The sequence below is a fragment of the Drosophila navojoa genome, chromosome 3, assembly GCF_054131105.1.
Source record: "Drosophila navojoa isolate 15081-1374.11 chromosome 3, UAZ_NAV_1.0, whole genome shotgun sequence".
Classification (NCBI taxonomy): Eukaryota; Metazoa; Arthropoda; class Insecta; order Diptera; family Drosophilidae; genus Drosophila; species Drosophila navojoa.
The window spans coordinates 21,407,982-21,428,088 of record NC_142891.1 but is presented as its reverse complement, the minus strand read 5'-3'; the positions used below and the strand labels follow the sequence as shown (position 1 = coordinate 21,428,088).

At 40.9% G+C, this 20,107-nt stretch overlaps 9 protein-coding genes across 13 annotated transcripts in view; 6 read left to right on the top strand and 3 right to left on the bottom strand.

Moving 5' to 3' along the window:
• Positions 1-44: 44 nt before the first annotated feature.
• Positions 45-1,313, top strand: RpL27A (ribosomal protein L27A). Its single transcript, XM_030384610.2, has 4 exons — positions 45-188; positions 485-802; positions 1,029-1,164; positions 1,228-1,313. Exons 1-3 carry the CDS (start codon positions 186-188, stop codon positions 1,155-1,157), a joined length of 450 nt encoding a protein of 149 aa, XP_030240470.1. The 5' UTR covers positions 45-185; the 3' UTR covers positions 1,158-1,164; positions 1,228-1,313.
• A 395-nt stretch (positions 1,314-1,708) lies between these two features.
• On the top strand, positions 1,709-3,720 carry Gs1l (pseudouridine 5'-phosphatase-like Gs1l). 2 transcript variants are annotated; one of them, XM_030384608.2, is made up of 4 exons: positions 1,709-1,907; positions 2,098-2,234; positions 2,543-2,761; positions 3,251-3,720. In XM_030384608.2, the coding sequence occupies exons 2-4, from the start codon at positions 2,171-2,173 to the stop codon at positions 3,661-3,663; spliced, it is 696 nt and encodes a 231-aa protein (XP_030240468.1). In that variant the 5' UTR covers positions 1,709-1,907; positions 2,098-2,170; the 3' UTR covers positions 3,664-3,720. The 2 variants fall into 2 exon arrangements, with proteins under 2 accessions (XP_030240468.1, XP_030240467.1); XM_030384607.2 differs by lacking the exon at positions 2,543-2,761 and adding an exon at positions 2,288-2,506.
• ND-B8 (NADH dehydrogenase (ubiquinone) B8 subunit) lies at positions 3,680-4,365 on the bottom strand. The gene is made up of 3 exons (XM_030384616.2): positions 4,098-4,365; positions 3,931-4,037; positions 3,680-3,865 (listed from the first exon to the last, which is right to left on the bottom strand). The coding sequence occupies exons 1-3, from the start codon at positions 4,193-4,195 to the stop codon at positions 3,783-3,785; spliced, it is 288 nt and encodes a 95-aa protein (XP_030240476.1). The 5' UTR covers positions 4,196-4,365; the 3' UTR covers positions 3,680-3,782.
• Positions 4,366-4,412: 47 nt separating this feature from the next.
• Secp43 (tRNA Selenocysteine associated protein) lies at positions 4,413-5,603 on the top strand. Its single transcript, XM_089258541.1, has 2 exons — positions 4,413-4,472; positions 4,531-5,603. The coding sequence occupies exons 1-2, from the start codon at positions 4,437-4,439 to the stop codon at positions 5,533-5,535; spliced, it is 1,041 nt and encodes a 346-aa protein (XP_089114667.1). The 5' UTR covers positions 4,413-4,436; the 3' UTR covers positions 5,536-5,603.
• Positions 5,604-5,876: 273 nt separating this feature from the next.
• Positions 5,877-9,427, top strand: LOC108649632 (PHD finger protein 14). Its single transcript, XM_018098607.3, has 2 exons — positions 5,877-8,129; positions 8,189-9,427. Exons 1-2 carry the CDS (start codon positions 5,972-5,974, stop codon positions 8,959-8,961), a joined length of 2,931 nt encoding a protein of 976 aa, XP_017954096.2. The 5' UTR covers positions 5,877-5,971; the 3' UTR covers positions 8,962-9,427.
• Elp3 (elongator complex protein 3) lies at positions 9,312-11,618 on the bottom strand. The gene is made up of 4 exons (XM_030384604.2): positions 11,405-11,618; positions 11,098-11,339; positions 10,180-11,045; positions 9,312-10,106 (listed from the first exon to the last, which is right to left on the bottom strand). The coding sequence occupies exons 1-4, from the start codon at positions 11,424-11,426 to the stop codon at positions 9,545-9,547; spliced, it is 1,692 nt and encodes a 563-aa protein (XP_030240464.1). The 5' UTR covers positions 11,427-11,618; the 3' UTR covers positions 9,312-9,544.
• Positions 11,619-11,776: 158 nt separating this feature from the next.
• On the top strand, positions 11,777-13,638 carry morgue (modifier of rpr and grim, ubiquitously expressed). The gene is made up of 2 exons (XM_030384605.2): positions 11,777-12,006; positions 12,078-13,638. The coding sequence occupies exons 1-2, from the start codon at positions 11,803-11,805 to the stop codon at positions 13,434-13,436; spliced, it is 1,563 nt and encodes a 520-aa protein (XP_030240465.1). The 5' UTR covers positions 11,777-11,802; the 3' UTR covers positions 13,437-13,638.
• On the bottom strand, positions 13,512-14,291 carry LOC115562667 (uncharacterized). The gene has a single exon (XM_030384613.2). It carries the CDS (start codon positions 14,200-14,202, stop codon positions 13,828-13,830), a length of 375 nt encoding a protein of 124 aa, XP_030240473.1. The 5' UTR covers positions 14,203-14,291; the 3' UTR covers positions 13,512-13,827.
• A 267-nt stretch (positions 14,292-14,558) lies between these two features.
• The window catches only part of LOC115562658 (uncharacterized), a 49,429-nt gene continuing 43,880 nt past the window's right edge, over positions 14,559-20,107 (top strand). Inside the window, exons 1-2 of one of the 4 annotated variants that reach the window (XM_089256945.1) lie at positions 14,559-15,065; positions 17,156-17,415. The gene's annotated coding sequence lies outside the window, so the exon portion shown is untranslated. Of the gene's footprint in view, positions 15,185-16,504; positions 17,416-20,107 lie in introns of those variants that run through there. The other 3 variants (XM_089256944.1, XM_089256943.1, XM_089256942.1) reach the window with 3 other exon arrangements.

Here is a 20,107-nt window from a genome sequence, read left to right as displayed (position 1 = left end):
CAATTATAAAATGTATTATTTACTTTTTTACCCTGCTTTTGAATTCTGAACCAACTTTTCTAAATATTCATTTGCAAAGGTAATTAAGGTAACCCTAACAGTGTTGAAGAACGTTTAGCACTATTCCAATGACAGCTTGAAGCGCAGCCAACTTTACTCACTTCTTTCTTTCCAAAACTCTGAAGATGGTGAGTGGACGTCGATATGAGTTGTGCATTTCAATTTAACTTAAAAGCAATGTGTAAAATACAAAAACAAATGCAAATGTATATAAGTTAAATGGCAATTATGCCTTTGGCAATAAAGTGAAATGAGGCTTGCTTCAGCTATCCAAACGTGAGCAAAAAGACCAAAATTCGACAATGGCGTGCAAACATAACCTCTGCCATGTGTTTAATTGATGGCCAACGTCTTCACTTGCCGCTTGGAATGCACGTGTAACTGCAGAAAATAATTGAAGTTGTTCTTTTCTCTTTGTTTTTAGTCGAATATCAAGAGGAAGAAGACCAGGAAGCTTCGTGGTCATGTCAGCCACGGTCATGGCCGTATCGGCAAGCACCGCAAGCATCCTGGAGGTCGCGGTAACGCTGGTGGCATGCACCATCACCGCATCAACTTTGACAAATACCATCCTGGTTATTTCGGCAAGGTTGGCATGAGGAACTTCCATCTGCGTCGCCAGCACAAGTTCAGGCCCGAAATTAATTTGGACAAACTGTGGTCTCTGGTCGGACCCGAGAAGTTTGCTGAGCTCGAGAAAGAGAAGAGCACAAAGGCGCCAGTTATCGATCTGATTCAATTTGTAAGTTCCATATCGAATATAAAAATTTGAAAAATATCTGCTTGATTTTTGTTCAATATGAAGAGACACCCAAGGCGATGGGCGGACTGAATGCAACCGTACAAATTGCTCTCCCCGTGTAGATAACGCCTTTCAGATACAAACAAAAATCAGAATCACAGTCGATTATATATTTGCCCTTATTGATTTTCACTCTCTAATGTGTGCCAATTCTTTCTCTCTTTAGGGCTACTACAAGCTGTTGGGCCGTGGCCATTTGCCCGCTCGTCCCGTCATCGTCAAGGCCAAATACTTCTCCAAGAAGGCTGAGGACAAAATCAAGAAGGCCGGTGGTGTCTGCTTGCTGAGCGCCTAAGTTTAAGGTGGGTCTCAATCTATTTAACTTTAACTATTTTTGTTAACTAATTTACTCTTATTATTTGCAGATATTCCTCTTTTAAATGCAACTGAACGTAATACATTCGACCATCAAAAATGTATTTGTTTTTTAATAAATTTAAAAAGAAAAACATTTATTGTGTTTGCATGCTTAGTGGTTTTTGTGACGTCAGGGTTAGTTCGATATAAATGTGGCAGCACTGCCAAGCTTCTGGGAAACCTCACATGTGAATAAACAATCTAAATTTATTGCTATCGCTTACATGCTCTAAAGCATATTTTGCGTGCGTCAACAGTTATAAAACACTGGCAACAAGTGTTGACATTTTCTATCCAGTGCTCCGACTTTGACATACCCTATAAACAGTCAAAGTATAGCAAATATATGTTGTAATATTTTATGTTATGTTAAAAATGTTCACATACATATACATTTTTAAGTAAAATTGAATTATTTTAATCTATTTTTCTATACATATGTCAAATGCACATTCAATACAAACAGATATTCTCTATATAATAAACCTAAAACCCTACAGGGTATGCAGCACGGAAAATTTCTAATTTGCCATAAGCCAAATAGTCTGGCAACCTTGTCGCTACTCTTCCGCGTATTGAACGCAAGTTTCGCAAGTGCTTTCAGATTTTCGCGTCTCGTTTGGCTGAGCGGGTGTGTTTACTTTGGACGCTGCAGAGATAATAGATAGAGCGTTGCGTGTCGGTCAAGGTAGATCGATTTACCTGTAACACTTTCTATATACTATGATTGTCCTTGACTGAAGGACGTAATTAACGCAATTAAAAATGAAAAATGCAAACAATAAATTTGTTCATAGAACGCAAAACAAAGGAAATCGCCCCAAAAATAAAACCGGTAACGGAAAGTTTGTTCTAAATGTTCTATCTTTTGTTTACAGGTGTCTGTTAACTGTTAGTGGCAAATCAAGCACATTTACTACGTTACATAACGAGCAATAGGAAAGTGGAAATATGGCTCAAAAGATATTGCGAAATGTGACGCACTGCATCTTCGATATGGATGGATTGCTGTTGGGTAAGCATCTAAGAGCTATCGATATATCATAGTTTACACATGCTTCTAACCAGACACCGAGGTTCTCTACACGAAGGCCGCTCAAATGGTGCTCGATCCGTATGGAAAGACTTACACGTTCGATGTGAAGCAACAGATAATGGGTTTGCAGACGCGTCAGATGGCCGAGTTTATGATTAAAGAGTATGATCTGCCATTAACTTGGGAAGAGTACGCCAAACAACAATCGGACAATGCACGCGCCCTCATGGTCGATTCACAATTAATGCCAGGTACTAATTTGTAATTCCACATTCGCCCTATTTCAGACACTGAACGCATTTACGAGGAGATCACACGACAAATAGCGGGCGCATATGGTCGTCCATATCCAGAGGCTGTACGGTTCAGAGTAATGGGTACTACGGAACGACGATCAGCCGAAATAGCTGTCGCTGAGTGTGCAATACCAATTACAGTGAATGATTTTCTGCAGCGTTATCACAAATTGTGCGGCGAACGGTTGAGGAATGTGCCCCTACTCGAAGGTTAGCCCGCTCCTCAGCTGTTCTTAGAGTAGATGTTAAATCAGTACGCCCTCATCTGCTTTTTTTTTTTTTCGTTTTTCTTTTCTAATACCATAATTTTGTTCTAGTCCTGCATGCCTGACTAGCTATCGCCTGCCCTGAATAGATTGATAAAGTTCTAATAAGAATTTTTTAAATACATGGACCGATTGTCGGATAGTTCGATAGTTTTGGATGTTTAATGATGAGCGGCAACCAACTCAACATACCTTCTTCTAAGAGAAATAACATCCAAAACAAAAAGTGATAAATTAATTGTAGTTTCTGTCTCAAGTTTGAATTTGCAGTTTCCATGAAAATGAATAGATTTTAGCCGACGAACTGACTTTATTAAAGTTTTATATGTTCGCATTGTACTTACTCAAGGAAAAAAAATGCTTGATTTATAAATTTGCACTACCCGATATGCTACAGCAAACGAATCTAAAATGTAATCCCAATCCTTTACAGGTGCTGAGCGCCTTTTGCGTCATTTGCACGCGAATAAAGTGCCATTCGCTCTGGCCACCAGCTCGGGCGCCGAAATGGTCGAATTGAAGACCACACATCATCGTGAGCTCTTCAACCTTTTCCACCATCGTGTCTGCGGCTCCACCGATAGTGAGGTGAAGAATGGCAAGCCGGCACCCGATATATTTTTGGTTGCCGCCAGTCGTTTCCCGGATAAACCTGCGCCGGCCAATTGCTTGGTGTTTGAAGATTCGCCAAACGGAGTTGAAGCTGGTAATAGCGCGGGAATGCAGGTCGTCATGGTGCCCGATGAGCGACTCTCCCCGGAACGTTGCGCCCATGCCACAAAAGTGCTGCGTTCGCTAAACGACTTTAAGCCCGAAGAATTTGGACTGCCGCCATTTAGTAATTAAATTTTGAGTGTCCCTGTTCCATATTCTAAATACAAATTTATCGTTGTTTGCCATTTACTAATTTGATTTTCCTACAACTGCCATTATATTATTCTACACATTGAAAGCTTTAATCCATTTCATCGACCAACCGCTTCCAAAGTTTTCTGAATATCTGGAATAGTCTGATTGGCTATCGGGATGGAAATTTCCTTGCCTTTTTCTGAAATGAAAATTATATGATAAATAATAATATGGAACCGAAACACTCTAGATATGGCACCTTACCAAAGCGAGCACACAATTTTGGCTTCACGCCGGCGCACTCTCTTACCAAAATAGTCAGGTTTGGATTATTCTTTTTCAAACTCGGATAAAATTGCTGTACGAATTTCCTATGGGAATACTTGTTCTATATTAAATTATATAATTGAGAAATACAATTGCTCAACAACCTGGCTCCCTTAGAGGCTTTGCATGTTGGATCTAATATTATACGCAATTCCTTTAACTTGGCCGTAAATTGGGCGAAAATTACAGAACTTGTACGCATATCGGTTGGATTTGATAAGCCGTCAGAACTTAAATATGAACTGTAGAGAGTGCTGCCAGATACTTGTATTTGGTTGCTGTGCTCAAAATTTCTATGAATAGTCACCAAGGTGGCAGCTCCGCTATCGATAAATTCGATACAGCACTGCTGATAGTCAATTTATTATAAACTTTGTTTACGCGTGTGTTTTCTGTCAATTTATTGTTAATATCTGCGCAATATTAAAAATTTTACCGACAAAATGACGTCCGTGCATTGTCAACTATGGATGGGCAGTGTAGGTAGCAAATAAAAAGCATAAAAGAATTGCACACAATATTTGCATTGTTTTGCAGCTGGAACCGTATATGACGGAAAATTTCATAATTGCCGCATTTCGCAAAATGGGCGAAGATCCAACAACTGTGCGTCTGATGCGTAATAAATACACAGGCGAGCCAGCGGGCTATTGTTTTGTCAATTTCATATCGGACGATCATGCCCTGGACGCCATGCACAAGTTGAATGGAAAACCCATACCTGGCACAAATCCCATTGTACGATTTAGATTGAACTCGGCGAGTAATTCATATAAATTACCTGGTAATGAGCGAGAATTCAGTGTTTGGGTAGGTGATCTTAGCTCGGACGTGGATGACTACTCGTTGTACAAGGTCTTCTCCAGCAAATACACATCAATAAAGACGGCCAAAGTGATCCTGGACAGTCTGGGATTCTCCAAAGGCTACGGCTTTGTGCGATTTGGCATCGAGGACGAGCAAAAGTCGGCACTATACGATATGAATGGCTATGTTGGCTTAGGCACCAAGCCGATAAAGATCTGCAATGCAGTACCCAAGCCCAAGGCTGAGCTAAACGCTGCACTGGGCAACGGCAGCAGCACTTATGGCTATGGCGGTTCCAGCACTGCGTCTACATCGTCAACGAGTGCAAGCGGCGCTGATTATTCGCAATATTACGACCCGACCAGCACCTATTGGCAGGGCTACAATGCCTGGCAGGGCTATTACGAACAAGGCGCTGCGCCCTCAATAACCGATGCTGCCGCCTACTATCAGCAAGCGATGTCGCAATCCCACTCAAATCCGCAGACACTTGCTCAGCATGCCGAGGCGTGGAGCGCACAGCGCAGCGCCCAATATGAGCAACAGCAGCAACAACAGCAGACTACCGCAACTAACGGCGTTCCCGCCGTTGAAGATGATTATGGACTGGAGGATCATAAGTTTGTGCTAGATGTGGATAAACTCAATAGAGAGACTATCGATTCAGATCGTCATCTCTATGATGCTTTGGAGAGCTCCAAATGGTTGCCCATTGAGCAATTAGAGGTCTTTTAGAGATCAAGTTCAAATATATCATATTGTACATTTGATAAGTGTAACTACATGATCATCAATCATATAATATTAGAGTTAACATAATAAAATCGACTAAGCTGGCAGCACTGAAGCCAGCGCATTTGAGTGTAGGTACTCTACAACTTTCATATGGTTTTTTATTTGCTTATTATCTTGTAAAATAAAATAATCATAATCTTTTTTAAGAGAAACAGCTTAAATGTTATTTGCTTAGTGTTTATATTTGATAGAAAAGCTAGATTTACCGGTAGCTGGATTAGCTGGCAGCACAAAATAAATCGTCGGCAAATGCTCAAAATTGAGATGTCTTTGTATCGATAGTTTGCTTACGATAATATTTATCGACAGACTTTCAGCTCTATTAGGTTGCACGATTTTTCTTGCATTTCGTGACAAAAAGAGCAATTTTATTTCAATGGCGCCGTTTAAACGCGTACGCCAGCAAAAAATGACAACACAATTATTGCTCGATTTTGATTTGGGTGAAAGTTCATCAGACAGTGATTTTTTGCCAGACATAGACAATTGCTCGGATGGCTCAAAGGACGAAAGCGACGGCGATGGCGACAGCAGCGACGCCAGCAGCAACAGCGATAACAGCGACAGCGATGCAGATGGTAATTCTGGCGATGACAGCGATGATTCCACGCTACAATTGCGCCAGCTGCTAGCTGAGAGCAACAACAATGCACAGCAGGACGCATCAACACAACCGGCAGCTGATGCACCCGCACAGCTCGCTCTAGTGCCGGTGCCTCGTATAAATGGCTTCAATACGGAGCCAGTGGCCCCGCCAAAGCGTATGTGCTGCGTGTGTCTGGGGGAACGCAGTGACGATGTCAACGAAATTGTGGAATGTGATTCGTGTGGTGTCTGTGTGCACGAAGGCTGCTACGGCGTTAGCGACAATGTGAGTATCTCCAGCACGAATTCCACCTGCTCCACCGAGCCCTGGTTCTGCGAGGCTTGCCGAGCCGGCGTCACGGAGCCGGATTGTGAGCTGTGCCCCAACAAGGGCGGCATTTACAAGGAAACAGATGTGGGCAAATGGGTGCATTTGATATGTGCTTTATATGTACCGGGCGTAGCTTTCGGTGAGGTGGAACAGCTCAGCTCGGTGACGCTTTTTGAGATGCAGTACAGCAAATGGGGCGCCAAACTGTGCTCGCTGTGCGACAATGCGCTCTTCGCACGCACCGGCGTTTGCATCGGCTGCGATGCGGGCATGTGTAAAACGTATTTCCATGTCACATGCGCGCAGTCCGCCGGTTATCTGATCGAGGCCCATCACGACGATGACGCGGCGGATCCATTTTACGCCCACTGCAAGGTGCACTCGGAGAAGGAGATGATCAAGAAACGTCGTCGCAATTACCACACTCTGCGCCTCAATATGCTGCAGCAGGCCAAGCAACGAGCTCTGATCGAAGCCAATCGACCGTTAATCGAAGCTAATCCAAATCCAGCACAGGCGCGCATTCAACGGAAGCTATTGAAGATACAGCAAAAATATGCGCAACACAAGCAAATGAAGCCAACACCATGGGTTCCCACGCAAAAGATGTCACGTCTGCTAACTAGCTCGGCTTCGGCCTGCCGTCGTCTGCTGGCCAAGGCAGAGTTCATGGCCGTTGATGTGCAGCACTTGGAGCAGCGTGAGGCGAACATACAAGCACTCCAGGACATACGCAAAAAATGGCATATAGCTCCAGCATTTAGTGTTGAGTTCACGGCTTACTATATGGATCGGATTGTTCGCATGGCGGAATTTAGGCAACAGCAGCAGGAGCTCGTGCAGCATAATGCCGCTTTGAGTCAGGCGCAGGATGTGCTGCGTGCCAAGTATGACAATGCCTTGGAGGAGCGCAAGCAAGTGAAGGCTACGCGTGATGCTTTAGTCGCGTCCATCAAGTCGCTGCATAGCAGCTTATCGCAGCTTTGTCCCGCTCTGAGTTTACCACCCGTAGAGCGCATTGCACGCCCGTTGCCGGAACAGCCGCCCAAGGTGGCGACACCGCCACAACGGCCCATTTCTGTGCCCACAGCGGCAGCTCTGAAAATGGGCGTTGGTTTTCCCCTTGCCCACTTGGGCAATAAGCTGGACAACTCCCGCATGCTGAGTACTCAGCAATCGCATAGTAAGGCATCCACCATTGCGCCCGCCGTTAGCTGTGGCATCTGCAAGCGCAATAATGACCAGCATTTGCTTGTGAAGTGCGACACTTGCAATCTGCACTATCATTTGGGCTGCTTGAATCCACCGCTGACGCGCCCACCCAAGAAATCCAAGCAGTATGGCTGGCAATGCTCCGAGTGTTGTGACAAATCAGACGTATCCGATGCGGTGACTGAAATCTCCCCAGGGCCGCGTAAATCGCGCACGCGCTTTAACAAGGACGGGCATTTAGTCTATGTGGATCGTTACTCACTAGACGATGTGCCCAAAGAGACGCCTCAGCATTATAAAAGAGCTCATAACAAAACCATGCCTGCAACCATTGACACTGGCGATGATTACAGCAAGTCGCCAAAGCGCTCTAGGATGCAGTCGCCAAGAAAGACCCCTGTGAATGGTAAGAATCTATATTTGTAACCCATTGTAATCCATTTTAATAATATTCTTCCCTTGCAGCTCAAACGGTCGCTCACATAGACCTTACGATTCCCCAAGCTGCAAATATTTCCCATCTGTCTGGCTGCGAGGACTCCATTGATGATTCCAGTGGCAAGCAATCATCGCGCAAGGGCAAGCGCAAGGATAAGCATAAAAACAAGCACAACTTGTCATCGGATACCGAGAAGTCTTTCAGCAAGGAGCACAAACGGAAGCGTAAAAAGCGCGCTCATGCCGATGAGAGTACGCCCGATAATGCCAACTCCGGGCGACCCATTAAGATCATATTTAAAACGTTGCGCTTGCCCGGCGAAGATGCGCCCGAGTCGCGCAGCTTTTACGTGCCCGCCAATGCGGTGCGCTCTGTGGACGAGGCATCACGTCCCACCTCTGTGGAAACAGTTGAGGATGTCATCCAACCAGAGCAGCCACCTGCGCCTGTCGTCGTGACGCCTACCGTAATGGCGCCACAAAAAGCCGCTAAAGAGCCGAAGTTGGCTCCAGAGACGCCCTCACCACAGCGCAAGGTCAGTCCACGGAAGTCGACGCCACGCAAACAGCGCGTGGGCAGACCACGTGTATCCACTCCTAAGGCCAATATTGAGATCAATTGCTGCATCTGCCAGCAAGCGGCTAAAGCCAATCAGGTTGTGACTTGTGATGAATGCCATAAACACTATCATTTCGCCTGCCTCGAGCCGCCACTAAAGAAATCGCCTAAAATTCGCGGATACTCATGGCACTGTGCCGACTGTGATCCCACGGACGAGGAGGCACTGCCCAAAAAATAGTTTTACACTCAACTGGTGCACAATTAAGCATAAGATATATGATATCGTATAATTCGTTGTAAGCTCTCTTTTACCCAAGTATTTTAAAGTGTTTTCAACTAATCTATAAGCTATGTATCATGGCATCCAAATATTTATTATCTTAATGATAATATCTTTCTTGATAAATGTAACCATAATCTGATTTCGTTTACTACCCATGGATTCTTGACTATCATATTAAATGTATTTCATTTGTTTTTATAACTTATTTGTATTTTGGTTTAAATATTTAGACTAACACCTATTTTATAAAGCTTCCACAGAAAAACAATCATCTATTTATAAAACATATATAAATTTAAACAATGTACAAATTAGGCATTTATTTTTTATAATAGTTTTAACATATCATAAATTCCATCAATTTTAATACTTCATTCGATATTATGCCCTCCACAGTTAAAGACCTCAAATAATTCTTTATGTATTATATGTATGTATATATAATATATATTTGACAAACAATAATTTTACAAAGCAATTGTTTCACTTTAAGCTTATATGTATATTAAACTCATATTCATAAGAAATAGGTTTGGATCTACCAACCCGTCGAATTTAGCGCTTCGAATTCTTTTCGATATTGAGTCAGATCCTTCACCATGTAGGGGCCCTCCAATGTATAGCCGAGTTTTCGGTAGTAGTTGCGAGTTCCAACACCTGAGATAACTGCAATCTTAGTGCTCTCATGCTCCTCGACAGCGATGCGCTGCGCCTCCTCCATAAGCAGAGTGCCAAAGCCTTGATGCTGGAACTTGGTTGGATCTCGAGAGCTGACAGGCACCACCGAGCCATAGACATGCAGCTCGCGCACAATGGAGCAATTGCCCTGCAGTTCTGGTCTGAAAGTCTCCGAGGAGCATTTGCGCAGGCGTAGCAGACCAACAAGTATATCTTGCTCGGAATCCTCGTACGATAAGAAGGTCTCCCAGCCGCCATTCGCAACGTAATCGCGACGTATCAACTCAATTTCGTATGGACGCACTTTATTGTGGATCTCTTGAATGCCAACCTCACGGGTACGCACATCCCGACAAACGGTGCCCAAATCCTTCATGCGAGCCAGCGCCAGTTCACGCAGATTACCATGCTCAACGCCAGAACTGTAGATGGAAGAGAATGGGATTGGAAAGGAGATGAAAGGAAATTTCAATTCAATTAGAATTTAGATCTTACCTAACTAAAGGCATGGGTATATCACGTTGAACTCGGTAGACACGCGTCCAGGGCGGCACCAAGGCCAAGATTTTGGCCACCAAGTCAACCAGCATGGACGGTGGATATGACTTGTAGCGACCAGTCTTCCAAAGCTCATAGAGGCCAGTGCCGCGTATGACCAGAGTGGGGTAGATCTTCAGGCCATCTGAGCGAAAAGCGGGATTCTCAAAGTATTCAATAAACTGTTCGATGTCGCGCTCAAAGTCAACATTTGGCAAATCGGGCATCATATGTGTGACAATCTTATAGCCTGCATCTTTGCCCATCTTAAAGGTTTCACATACCGCGGCCACCGTATGGCCACGATTCGTGTCTCTGGCCACATCCTCATAGACTGACTGCACACCGATCTCCAAACGTGTGCAGCCATAATTCAGCATATCTGTGATGTGACGCTTGAGGCAATAATCCGGTCGTGTTTCAATTGTAATGCCTATGCATTTTGTTCTTGATTTCTCGGAATACCGTACAGCTTCTGCTACATTTGCGCTGCTGTGGCCGGAGAGGGCATCGTGTAAATTGCGTATAAAATAATCACGATATTCCTCCGACAGGGCCATGAAAGTGCCGCCCATAACAATAAACTCCACTTTGTCAACCGAATGGCCTAGCTGTTTCAGTTGCTCAACTCGATGACGGGTTTGTAGAAAAGGATCGTACCGTGCGCGTATGGCACGCATCGACGTGGGCTCGTAGCCCGTATACGATTGTGTGGAGTATTCGAAATCACTGTCTGGACCGCCGGGGCAATAGACGCAAATGTTGCCCGTGAAATTGATGTGCGGACAACGATGCGGCTTACACATGACAGCAACCACGGCAATCTAAAAGTGTATACTATAAATAAAACACTTAGCACAATCAATCTTTACTTACTCCGCTTGCAGTTCGTATTGGCTTGGCGCGTAGTTTGGGTAGAAGTATTTTCTTTGCATCGTGCGGTACTGCTGCTATAATGTCTACCAAACGTGGTGAGCTATCTAGTCCATATTTGGACGATATCAGCGACTTCATGCGATTCAAATTAACATCCTTTTTACTTTCGTGTGCCTTCAGCAGTTCCTGTATGATTTCGCCGATGACAAGCACTTGTCGCTCCTCGCGGGTAAGACCCACAGCTGTGACGGCATTAGGATTAATTAAATTTTAATTTAAATACAATTTATTCACAACCTAATCATACCTAGTTTCTTTTTCGGCCTCATCTTATGGCTGGCGAAATTTTATAAATATTGCACGTGTGACGCTGTTGCCAGTTAGGGAACGTAAGTTGAAGAGGTTGCAACTCGCATGAGTACTTTATGACGTCACAATTAAAAATAACACTTCAATATATATTCATTTAATCTAAACTACTTATATACTATAGCTAAACGCTATAAAGTCAGTAAAATTACACTATGAAGTCTCTTAGTTCTATAGCACATCTGAAGTAGTATATGTAACAAATTTCGAAAGCTCTGACGTCAGCTTTAGATGAAAGTACAAAACAATCTTCGTTCTTCGTTAACGTCTCTCTAACATTGCTATCGGTATCGATACAAAATCGATACTTTACTACATAAAGTACTTTTACGTTGGATGACGAAGAAGACAGTTGTGTTTTTTTATAACAATTTTCAACGGATTACAAAAATGACTAGCTGCGTGCAGCAGCAAAAGGATGATGAGCAGTTGCTGGAGCAACTAAACGCCAGCGACGATGAAATGGATGACTCAGGTGACATCGCTGAGGAGGAGGAAAAAGATAAACAATTACTTACTGAGCCAACATTCAGTTTTTCGGTGTGTATACAAAAAATAAAAATGAATGACTTTTTATTTGATGTAATTTGTGATATTCCTGGCAACTGCAGAACAGCCATGCGTGCTGGGTCTGCAACGGCTATTACGGACCCAATTTCGGTGAGCCGCTCTGCGGTGCCTGTCATGCTTTTCTATACAATGCACAACGGGCTGAGGAGCTGCTAACCGAATTGTCAGACGACGAAGACTCCGGCAATGACGAGCCGCCTTTCAAGGACAAACAAGAGGACGATGAAACTGAAAACGATGCGGATATAATGGGCTTCGAAGATCTAGAAGATGCGGCACCAGCTGCACCACAGCAGCAACAACAACCACAACAACAACAACAGCATCCGCAACAATTACATCAACCGGCAAACATTGAAGCTGAGCATATAGAAGAAGCACAGCCTGCGCAGCCACAGGCAGAGCCGCAAGTGGAACCACAAGCATTGCCTGCGAGACGAGGCACACCGGAGCGTGATTACGAGCATGAACGTGCAGTAAATCCATTTTTATTGCCGATCAAACGGCCGCGCCCCGCCGCCCCACACGCTCTGCCCCATTACATGCTCGAACTGACCGACGGACGTGCTCGGGCGCATGAATACAATGCAAACAACAGTGGAAACAGCAGCAGCAGCGGGAGCAGTGGCAGCAAGTGCATCACAAATCGCATACCCGTCGAGGTGATGTTGAAAATATTTGCATACTTGGATGACATATCGCTGTGGATGGCCAGCGAAGTGTGTAAGCAGTGGAACGAGATTATTGTCAAGAATACGGCTCAGACCATGTGGAAGACCTACATTAAGCAGCGCTGGCCGCTGTTCGAGTGCCTCGCCGAGCAACCGGACTGGTATAAGTTGTATGGAGCATTGATGTCGTCTTGCTTCTGTCGCACCTGCCTCATCGATCTGGGCAGCCAGTCGCCACCAGCTGGCGAACTGGGTAATATGATACGCAATAACTTTCTGCGCGGCGAAGCGAATCTGTTGAATAGCTACGAAGCGGAGGGCATATCGGCCATACCATTGGATCGACAAAATAACTATTGGCAAGCAACGATACTCGGTCCGCCGGGCAGCCCATACGAGGGCGGCAAATTCTTTCTCTTCATATACTTCCCGGAACGTTATCCCATGACACCGCCAACGGTGCGTTTTCTAACCAAAATTCTTCATCCGAATGTGTCCAGGCATGGCGATGTCGGTATCGATATATTCCAGCAGCAAAACTGGTCACTGGCTCTAAATGCAGCCAAGGTTTTGCTGTCGGTACAAAGTTTGCTCACAGATCCCTACACTGACGTTTGCATGGAGCCGGAGCTTGGCTATATCTACGAGCATGAACGTTCCCGTTTCGAGCAGTTGGTACGTGCCTGGACATGGAAATATGCCATGCTGGAGCTAATGGCACCGCATTGAAAACAATTTCATAGCCTTGTTTTAGAAAGTGGACTGAATGTTGGAAACATCTCTTTTAAGTTGTTATTTTTTAAAGTATATGTATTACCCTATATGTATTTAGTTTAATGCAGCCATTTATATTGGCCTCTCAACAAAACATAATGTTTAGTCAAAATTATGCTTAATATATATATATAACACTCGGAAATGTTTACACTAACGATGCATTATTTTCTTCTTTTCAATTAGCATGGTGATATTGAGTTGAGCAGCTCTAATGGATTGTTGAATAGCTCTCAATAATTCAATATAATCCTTGCTCAGGCTTAAATACGATACGAATACGAGAGTCATTAACACTACCAGCTCATCATATCGGACAGCACAGCAAGCAAATAAGTGCATTTGCTTATTTCGTCCACGACACTTTGGGGATATCGAAATGCTCGGTCAGCGTATCCAGATGCTCATTGAATTTCTCTACGCGTTGCTTGTGCGTTGTCTGTGCCTTGTCCATTATGCGTTTGTTTCGCATCTTCTCCTGTTGCTTTTTGGTGGCCAGTTCTGCTTTGGTGAGCTTGCGTTGGTATCCACTTGAATTGGAAGTCGAGGCTTGTACAGTTCCATTAGCACCTTCGTTGATTTGCTGCTCGACGTATGCTTGTTGCAATTCCTCTTTCTCCTTGTCCTTGCTCTTATGCTTCTTCTTCTTTTTTTTCTTGAGCTCCGAATCGCATTTTAGTTTCAGTTTGCCTTTGGCAGCATATGCATAAGCATCAGACATTCTTTTTATTTATTTTCTGAACAGACAAATGATTTGTTTTGCTTTGGCTATCAGGGCTGACAAGTAACATGAAATAATCAGGGCTGGACATGTTGTCATACTTTTCGATAGGCTCGTATTATCGATATGAAATATGCAAAAGGCATAATATATTTAATTCAAAATTAATACCAGGTTTTTTTTTATTACAAGAAAATAAGGATACTCTAATTTTAATAACAAATATTAATAATAATAATAAAAATACTAGTGTTTTCAATTAATTTATTCAAGGGTAACATGTGCCTATGTTGTCTTGCTGTTTCTACTTACATGCACAGCAACGTACACCAATTCTCTGTTTGGAGCTTTCGCTCTTAGTGGCCACCCACGCATCGTTGGTCCGTGTAAAAAAGCTCGCATGCCTACTGTATATGTAGTTGTGCGTGGTTAGGCTGCCGTGTACTTGTTAGAATTCAGTTCAATTTCAACGAGCAACGGAACAACATCTCGTGTGTTGCGCCCACGTTCTCAAAGCGCGTTTGTAAATATTTAAAAAATTTATTCATAAATTGCTAAAACTCAACAACTCAACCAAGGCAGTTAAATATAAAACAAATAATATAAACCGTGTCGATCGGTGGTGTGAAGTGTAATAATTTTGTAAAAAGATTTAATAATAATATAATTTTAAAAAATTATAAAAATATAATAAAAATTCAATTGTAACATCTAAAAAAACCCTAAAGTGTGAAGGTGAAATATCTGCCCACTCTGTTTCTTGCAGTCTCTGAAAACTAACGGTTTAGACATTAGGTGGAAAAAGCTCGCTCACGTCGCATGCGTGTATGTGTGTGCGTGTGCGTGAGACTGTTTTTGTGTGTGTAAGGCTCAGAGGTTTTGCTTGACTGCTGTGTGAGCGTGTGTGTGTGTATGCGTGTTGGTTTTAGCATCCCGTAGCAAGTTCTTCACTCAAGGATAACAGTCGTAAAAGCACAACAATGTAATGAAAATATCAGAAAATATTATCATCATCATCGTCAGGCGAAAAAAAAGTATTACATTTTTATGTGCCTGTTCCGAGGATACATGTACATTTGCAACTGTCATATGTGTGTGTAAGTGTGAGCGTGTGTCCTTTCAATGGCTCTGTTTTCTTACGACTTTTCATGTTTTTTTTTTTTTTTTTTTTTTCTTTTTATTTATTTGACAATCTATTTGACAATCGCATTTGCATGCTCGAAATTTACGATCTGAATTTCGAATTCGAACAGAGCGTTCGTTAACTAAGTAGCATGATCTAACGCTCTATAAGCTCATTCACATAGCATGTAACAGGTAACCGCGCGCTCTCTGCCTGTCTCTCTTATACTTATTCTCTGTCTCTGTCTTTCTCTCTCCCTCCCTTTCTGTCAGCCTGAAAGAGGCTACAAAACAAGGCAACTTGGGAAGCATCAACAGCGACTTTCAATGTCATAAAAAGAATGTTAAGTTCGCATTAAAAATAAAAATCTGTTGTTCAGTCTTCTGCTTGGGCAGGCTTAGGTCTGTCATCAAAGACTTTCTAATTTCTTACTCGCATAAGTGTTATATTTTTTTGTAATAAGTTGTCGAAATGGTTCACAGACAGAAAACAAGGTTTCAAGCTGTTATAATCGAAGGTCAGAGTACTTGGAAATATTGTTTGAGTTCATGTAGTTTGTGGCTGCACTGAAACTCACCGAAGTGAATAAATCAGATATTTAATTCGCTTTTACTTTACTAAGCTTGTCTTAAAGATTTGATTGCAAGAAGTAGATAATAAATATATAATTACTGTTGAAAATACAAAATTAATAATTATTCTATAAAGAAAAGCTGCTCAGCTTAATGTTGTATATATTTGACACTTACAGGAAAGTTTTCTGAGTCTGAGGATTTGAATATGTAAATGAGTGAATCAAATAATGATTTCAGGCCTGCAAAATTAAAAAAATAGAAATCATGTTTACTTTGGTTGTGATGAGTTATTTGTGCCTGGAATAAGCATAAAATTAAATAATTTATCTATTATTAATTATGGATTACAAAATATAACTACAGACATGCAATAGCTTTTGCTCATATAGTTTATTTTATATATCGGCTGTTTGTAGCTTAGAGACCTAATATTTATAATCAAATTATCTTTAACCGTCAGATATGATAAAAAAAATAAATAAAATTAGCAAATTATTTTTTTAATCAGAAAGTTACTTGATGTTGCAAATAATGGTCAGCTTGCCACATTTGTTATAAAAGTTGACCATATATTTTATATAATTTCTTTTGTTTTGATTTTTATTTTGTTGTTGAAATGCCATTTGTGGGAATCCAAAAAGTTGGTAAACGAAAAAAGAGGAAAAAGCAAAACGAGTATAACTTTTTCATTACCAGTCGACCTTAAAATGCCTGTCGCATGCAAAATCGATTTGCCCACTTTATGACAGAGTGTAAAAGAGAGAAGTTTTGTGTCGGAATGAATTTTGAATAATTCAAAGGATGTTGCCCAAATGTTTTATTCAACACGTCGCACTGAAATACATATGAAAACACACTCACACACACACACACACACGCACAAATGATTTAAAATTCCAGAAATGTTTGTTGCAAAAGAGCTGCGGTTGCAAATGCGTTATTGAAATGCCATTAGCGCAATTTCAATGGCAACGCATACGCGGCGTATACGCAATCTGCCTCAGCAGCAGCAGCAGCAACAGCAACAGCATTGAACGATTTATATACCCAGCCAAGTGATGCGAGTTGCCTGTTATTGTACGAGTGCAAATATTAACATAAATGTATGCATTGTTTAACAAATATTTACACACACACACACACACACGCACGCACGCACACATGCTACGCCCAACAATGAAAAGTAATCAGCGCACAATAAAAATGCATAATGCCAGCGCATCTGAAGTGAAAGTTCAGTTCGGTTATGTTTCAGTTGAGTTGCTCCATCTTAATTGAAAAGTGCTAATAGAAGAAGAAGCAGAGCAAAAGAAAATATCTAATATTGAAAAGCTAATGTACCTGCTGCCGCTGCTGCTGCCATCGCCAGTGGCATGCTAATCAACAATCGCAACAACAGCTCGTGGCCAGGCCAAGCATAGCCAGCATTGCAATTTGCTCAGTATTAAACACAAACTGTGTGTGAATCCGTGAATCCTTGACGCAGCACTTTCCAGTTGGCGTTCTTCCATGAAGGTGAGTTTATTCCAATTCTTGTTATTAATTATTCAAAGCCATTGTCTGTGGCCAAATTGAAAGCCCCACCCACCCTTCTATCTTAATCCATTATCTATAGCCGGTTAAATGGATGCCATACAGAAATGTTTCTTGCAAACATTTCCTTTCAGTTTTCTATGGAATTTTATAAAAGTTTGTTAAAATAAAACAAAAACAAAATGGAAATTGTCAAAGTTTTGTTAGCAGAAACTTGTATAGAAGTTCTTAGGATTTGGACTTTAATCATAATTTGAATAAAGTAAGTTAATTTTCTTTATAATTTAACCGCTTGGACTATAGAATTTGTATCCATTTTCAATTCCAATACTGTTTTTAAATATTCGGTAAATTTATCGGTTGAGTAATTGAGTGATTGATCGATCAGCCAGTTTTTTGTAAGTCATTGAATTAACAAATCTGTCAATTAGACAGGAAATCTATTAAACAGACAATGACTAAGTCAAACAATCATAAAATCAATCAATAAATCCGTCAATCAGTAAATTATTCAATAAATCAATATCAAATAGTCTATCAGCAAATCTGTCAATTAGCCAAACAGACAATGACTAAGTCAAGCAGTCAACAAATCAATCAACCAGTCTATCAGCAAATCAATCAATAAGTCAGTCCATCAATTAAACAAATAGTCTATCAGCAAATCTAAGAATTATCAATCAGTCACTCAGCCTAACTGTCAATCACACAGCCTTTTTCTGTTCAGTCAAACGGTCAATCGGCCTTTAGTCAATCAGTCAGCTACTCACTCAATCAGTCAATCTGCTTTTTAGCATCCAGTAAATCAATCAGATTTTAAATCAATAAATCAATCAGCTAGTCTTCCCACTCATTCAATCAATCGATTTTCTCCTCACTTTAATACTCGTAAAGCCCGCCCGCAGCATTCAGCATTTCGTATGCGCACTTAGCCTAAAATGGGACCGCATTAAAGAATTACGCGCATAATTAAAAATTGAAATGAATTCAACCGCAGCCAATGAATGCGCGTTTAATTCGGCGCACACTCAACTATATTATTTTTATATTTCCATTTACTCACGTGCTGGCCTTTAAATAGCGACTCAAATATGTTGATATTATTTATACACATGCATTACGACTCTACCGCAATCGTGCCACGTTCCGATTGATTTTTCTTGGACCGACTGTCGATTGAATTAAAATGAACTCAAATGGATTTTTTGATAAAATTGAAAAAGCTCAGCAAAGAAAATAAATTTCTATTTCATCTAGACTTAAAATAAATCAGAAAAATTTTAAAGTTTACTTTTATTTTGTGTTAGATTTTGTTGTTGTACAACTTTCAGGTCAGGTAAATAATTTAAAATGATAGGAATAGAAGGAAAAAATTAAAAATTCATACAAAATAAAATAAAAATACTATGAAAAACGAAAATGTTTACAAAAAGATTTAAGCCAGATTACACAGTATTTGTTACTTTAATATATTACAGGGTATATTACCGTCTACCAGTTAGGACACCATGATTTTCGCATTTATGTTTTTCATGTAATTACTTTGTTTACTTCCTCAGCAACGAGTGCTCACGATATTATTATGAATCAATATTATTCATTGACTGCACATATATGTATGTAATTTGCCTTTGGAATTCGAATTCGAATTTGAATATTTCTGTTCGTCTTTTTTCCTCGTTTCTTTAATATGTATTTGTTTTATTCACAATTTGTGTGCGGCGCTGGGCGCTAAATCTTTCAATATTTATATTTGATGAACTAAGTCAATAAACTTTGTGGGAGCGCAGCGCGTGTAAAATTGTTGTTCATTAAGCAGTTGGATGAATGGGGCGTGGCACATGATGGGCGTGTAATGGACACTGTTTGCTATAATTAGCAACAGTCTCTCAGTCACTCATTGCCTGCCTCCCACTGTCTGTCTCTGTCTCTCTCTTGCTCTCTTTCTCTGGTCAGCCATTAGCTTCAACTCGTTTATTGCTTAATTGCACTCCGTGTTGCCTACTTTTGTGCACTGCTCCGTCGAGCGGCAGTTGCTGTGGCAATTATCTAAAATAAGTGTCTAGTTCTATTTATAGCAAAAGCATAATGGATTTATTTATAAGCATATTCCGATAAGCGGACAGCAATGATTTGTCTTTGCTATTTTAGTTGAAATCGATTAATATGTCGACAGATTTGTCTTAAATAAATAATATTTTTTTTATATAAAATTTTTTATAAAACTCTGCAACATGTTTCCGCGATTAATTTATATGTTTTTATTTTGCTTTATATTATTATTATTATTTTTTTTTTTTTGTAAGTAAATTTAAATACATTTTAATACTTTAATTGAAAATAAATATATTTTTCTTCTTAACTTAAATTATATTTTGATCAAATTCTATTTATTTTGAATTAGACAAATGCAAAAATAAATATTTAAAAATATAACTTTTGCATAATTTCTTTAGTTATTTCTTTGATATGAATATAAAAATGGAAATGTTTGGCATAATGATTTTTTTTTGTGCTGAAAAGCAAAACATGGGCCATGCTTCGTCGAACATGAAGCAAAAGTTTTCGGTTCGTGGTTCTGGTAATTTAGTTTACATATTTATACGAAAAAAGCAGGGAAAAAAACAATAAGACTTTCACGCACTCGCACACATACAGACAAAGGCTCACACAG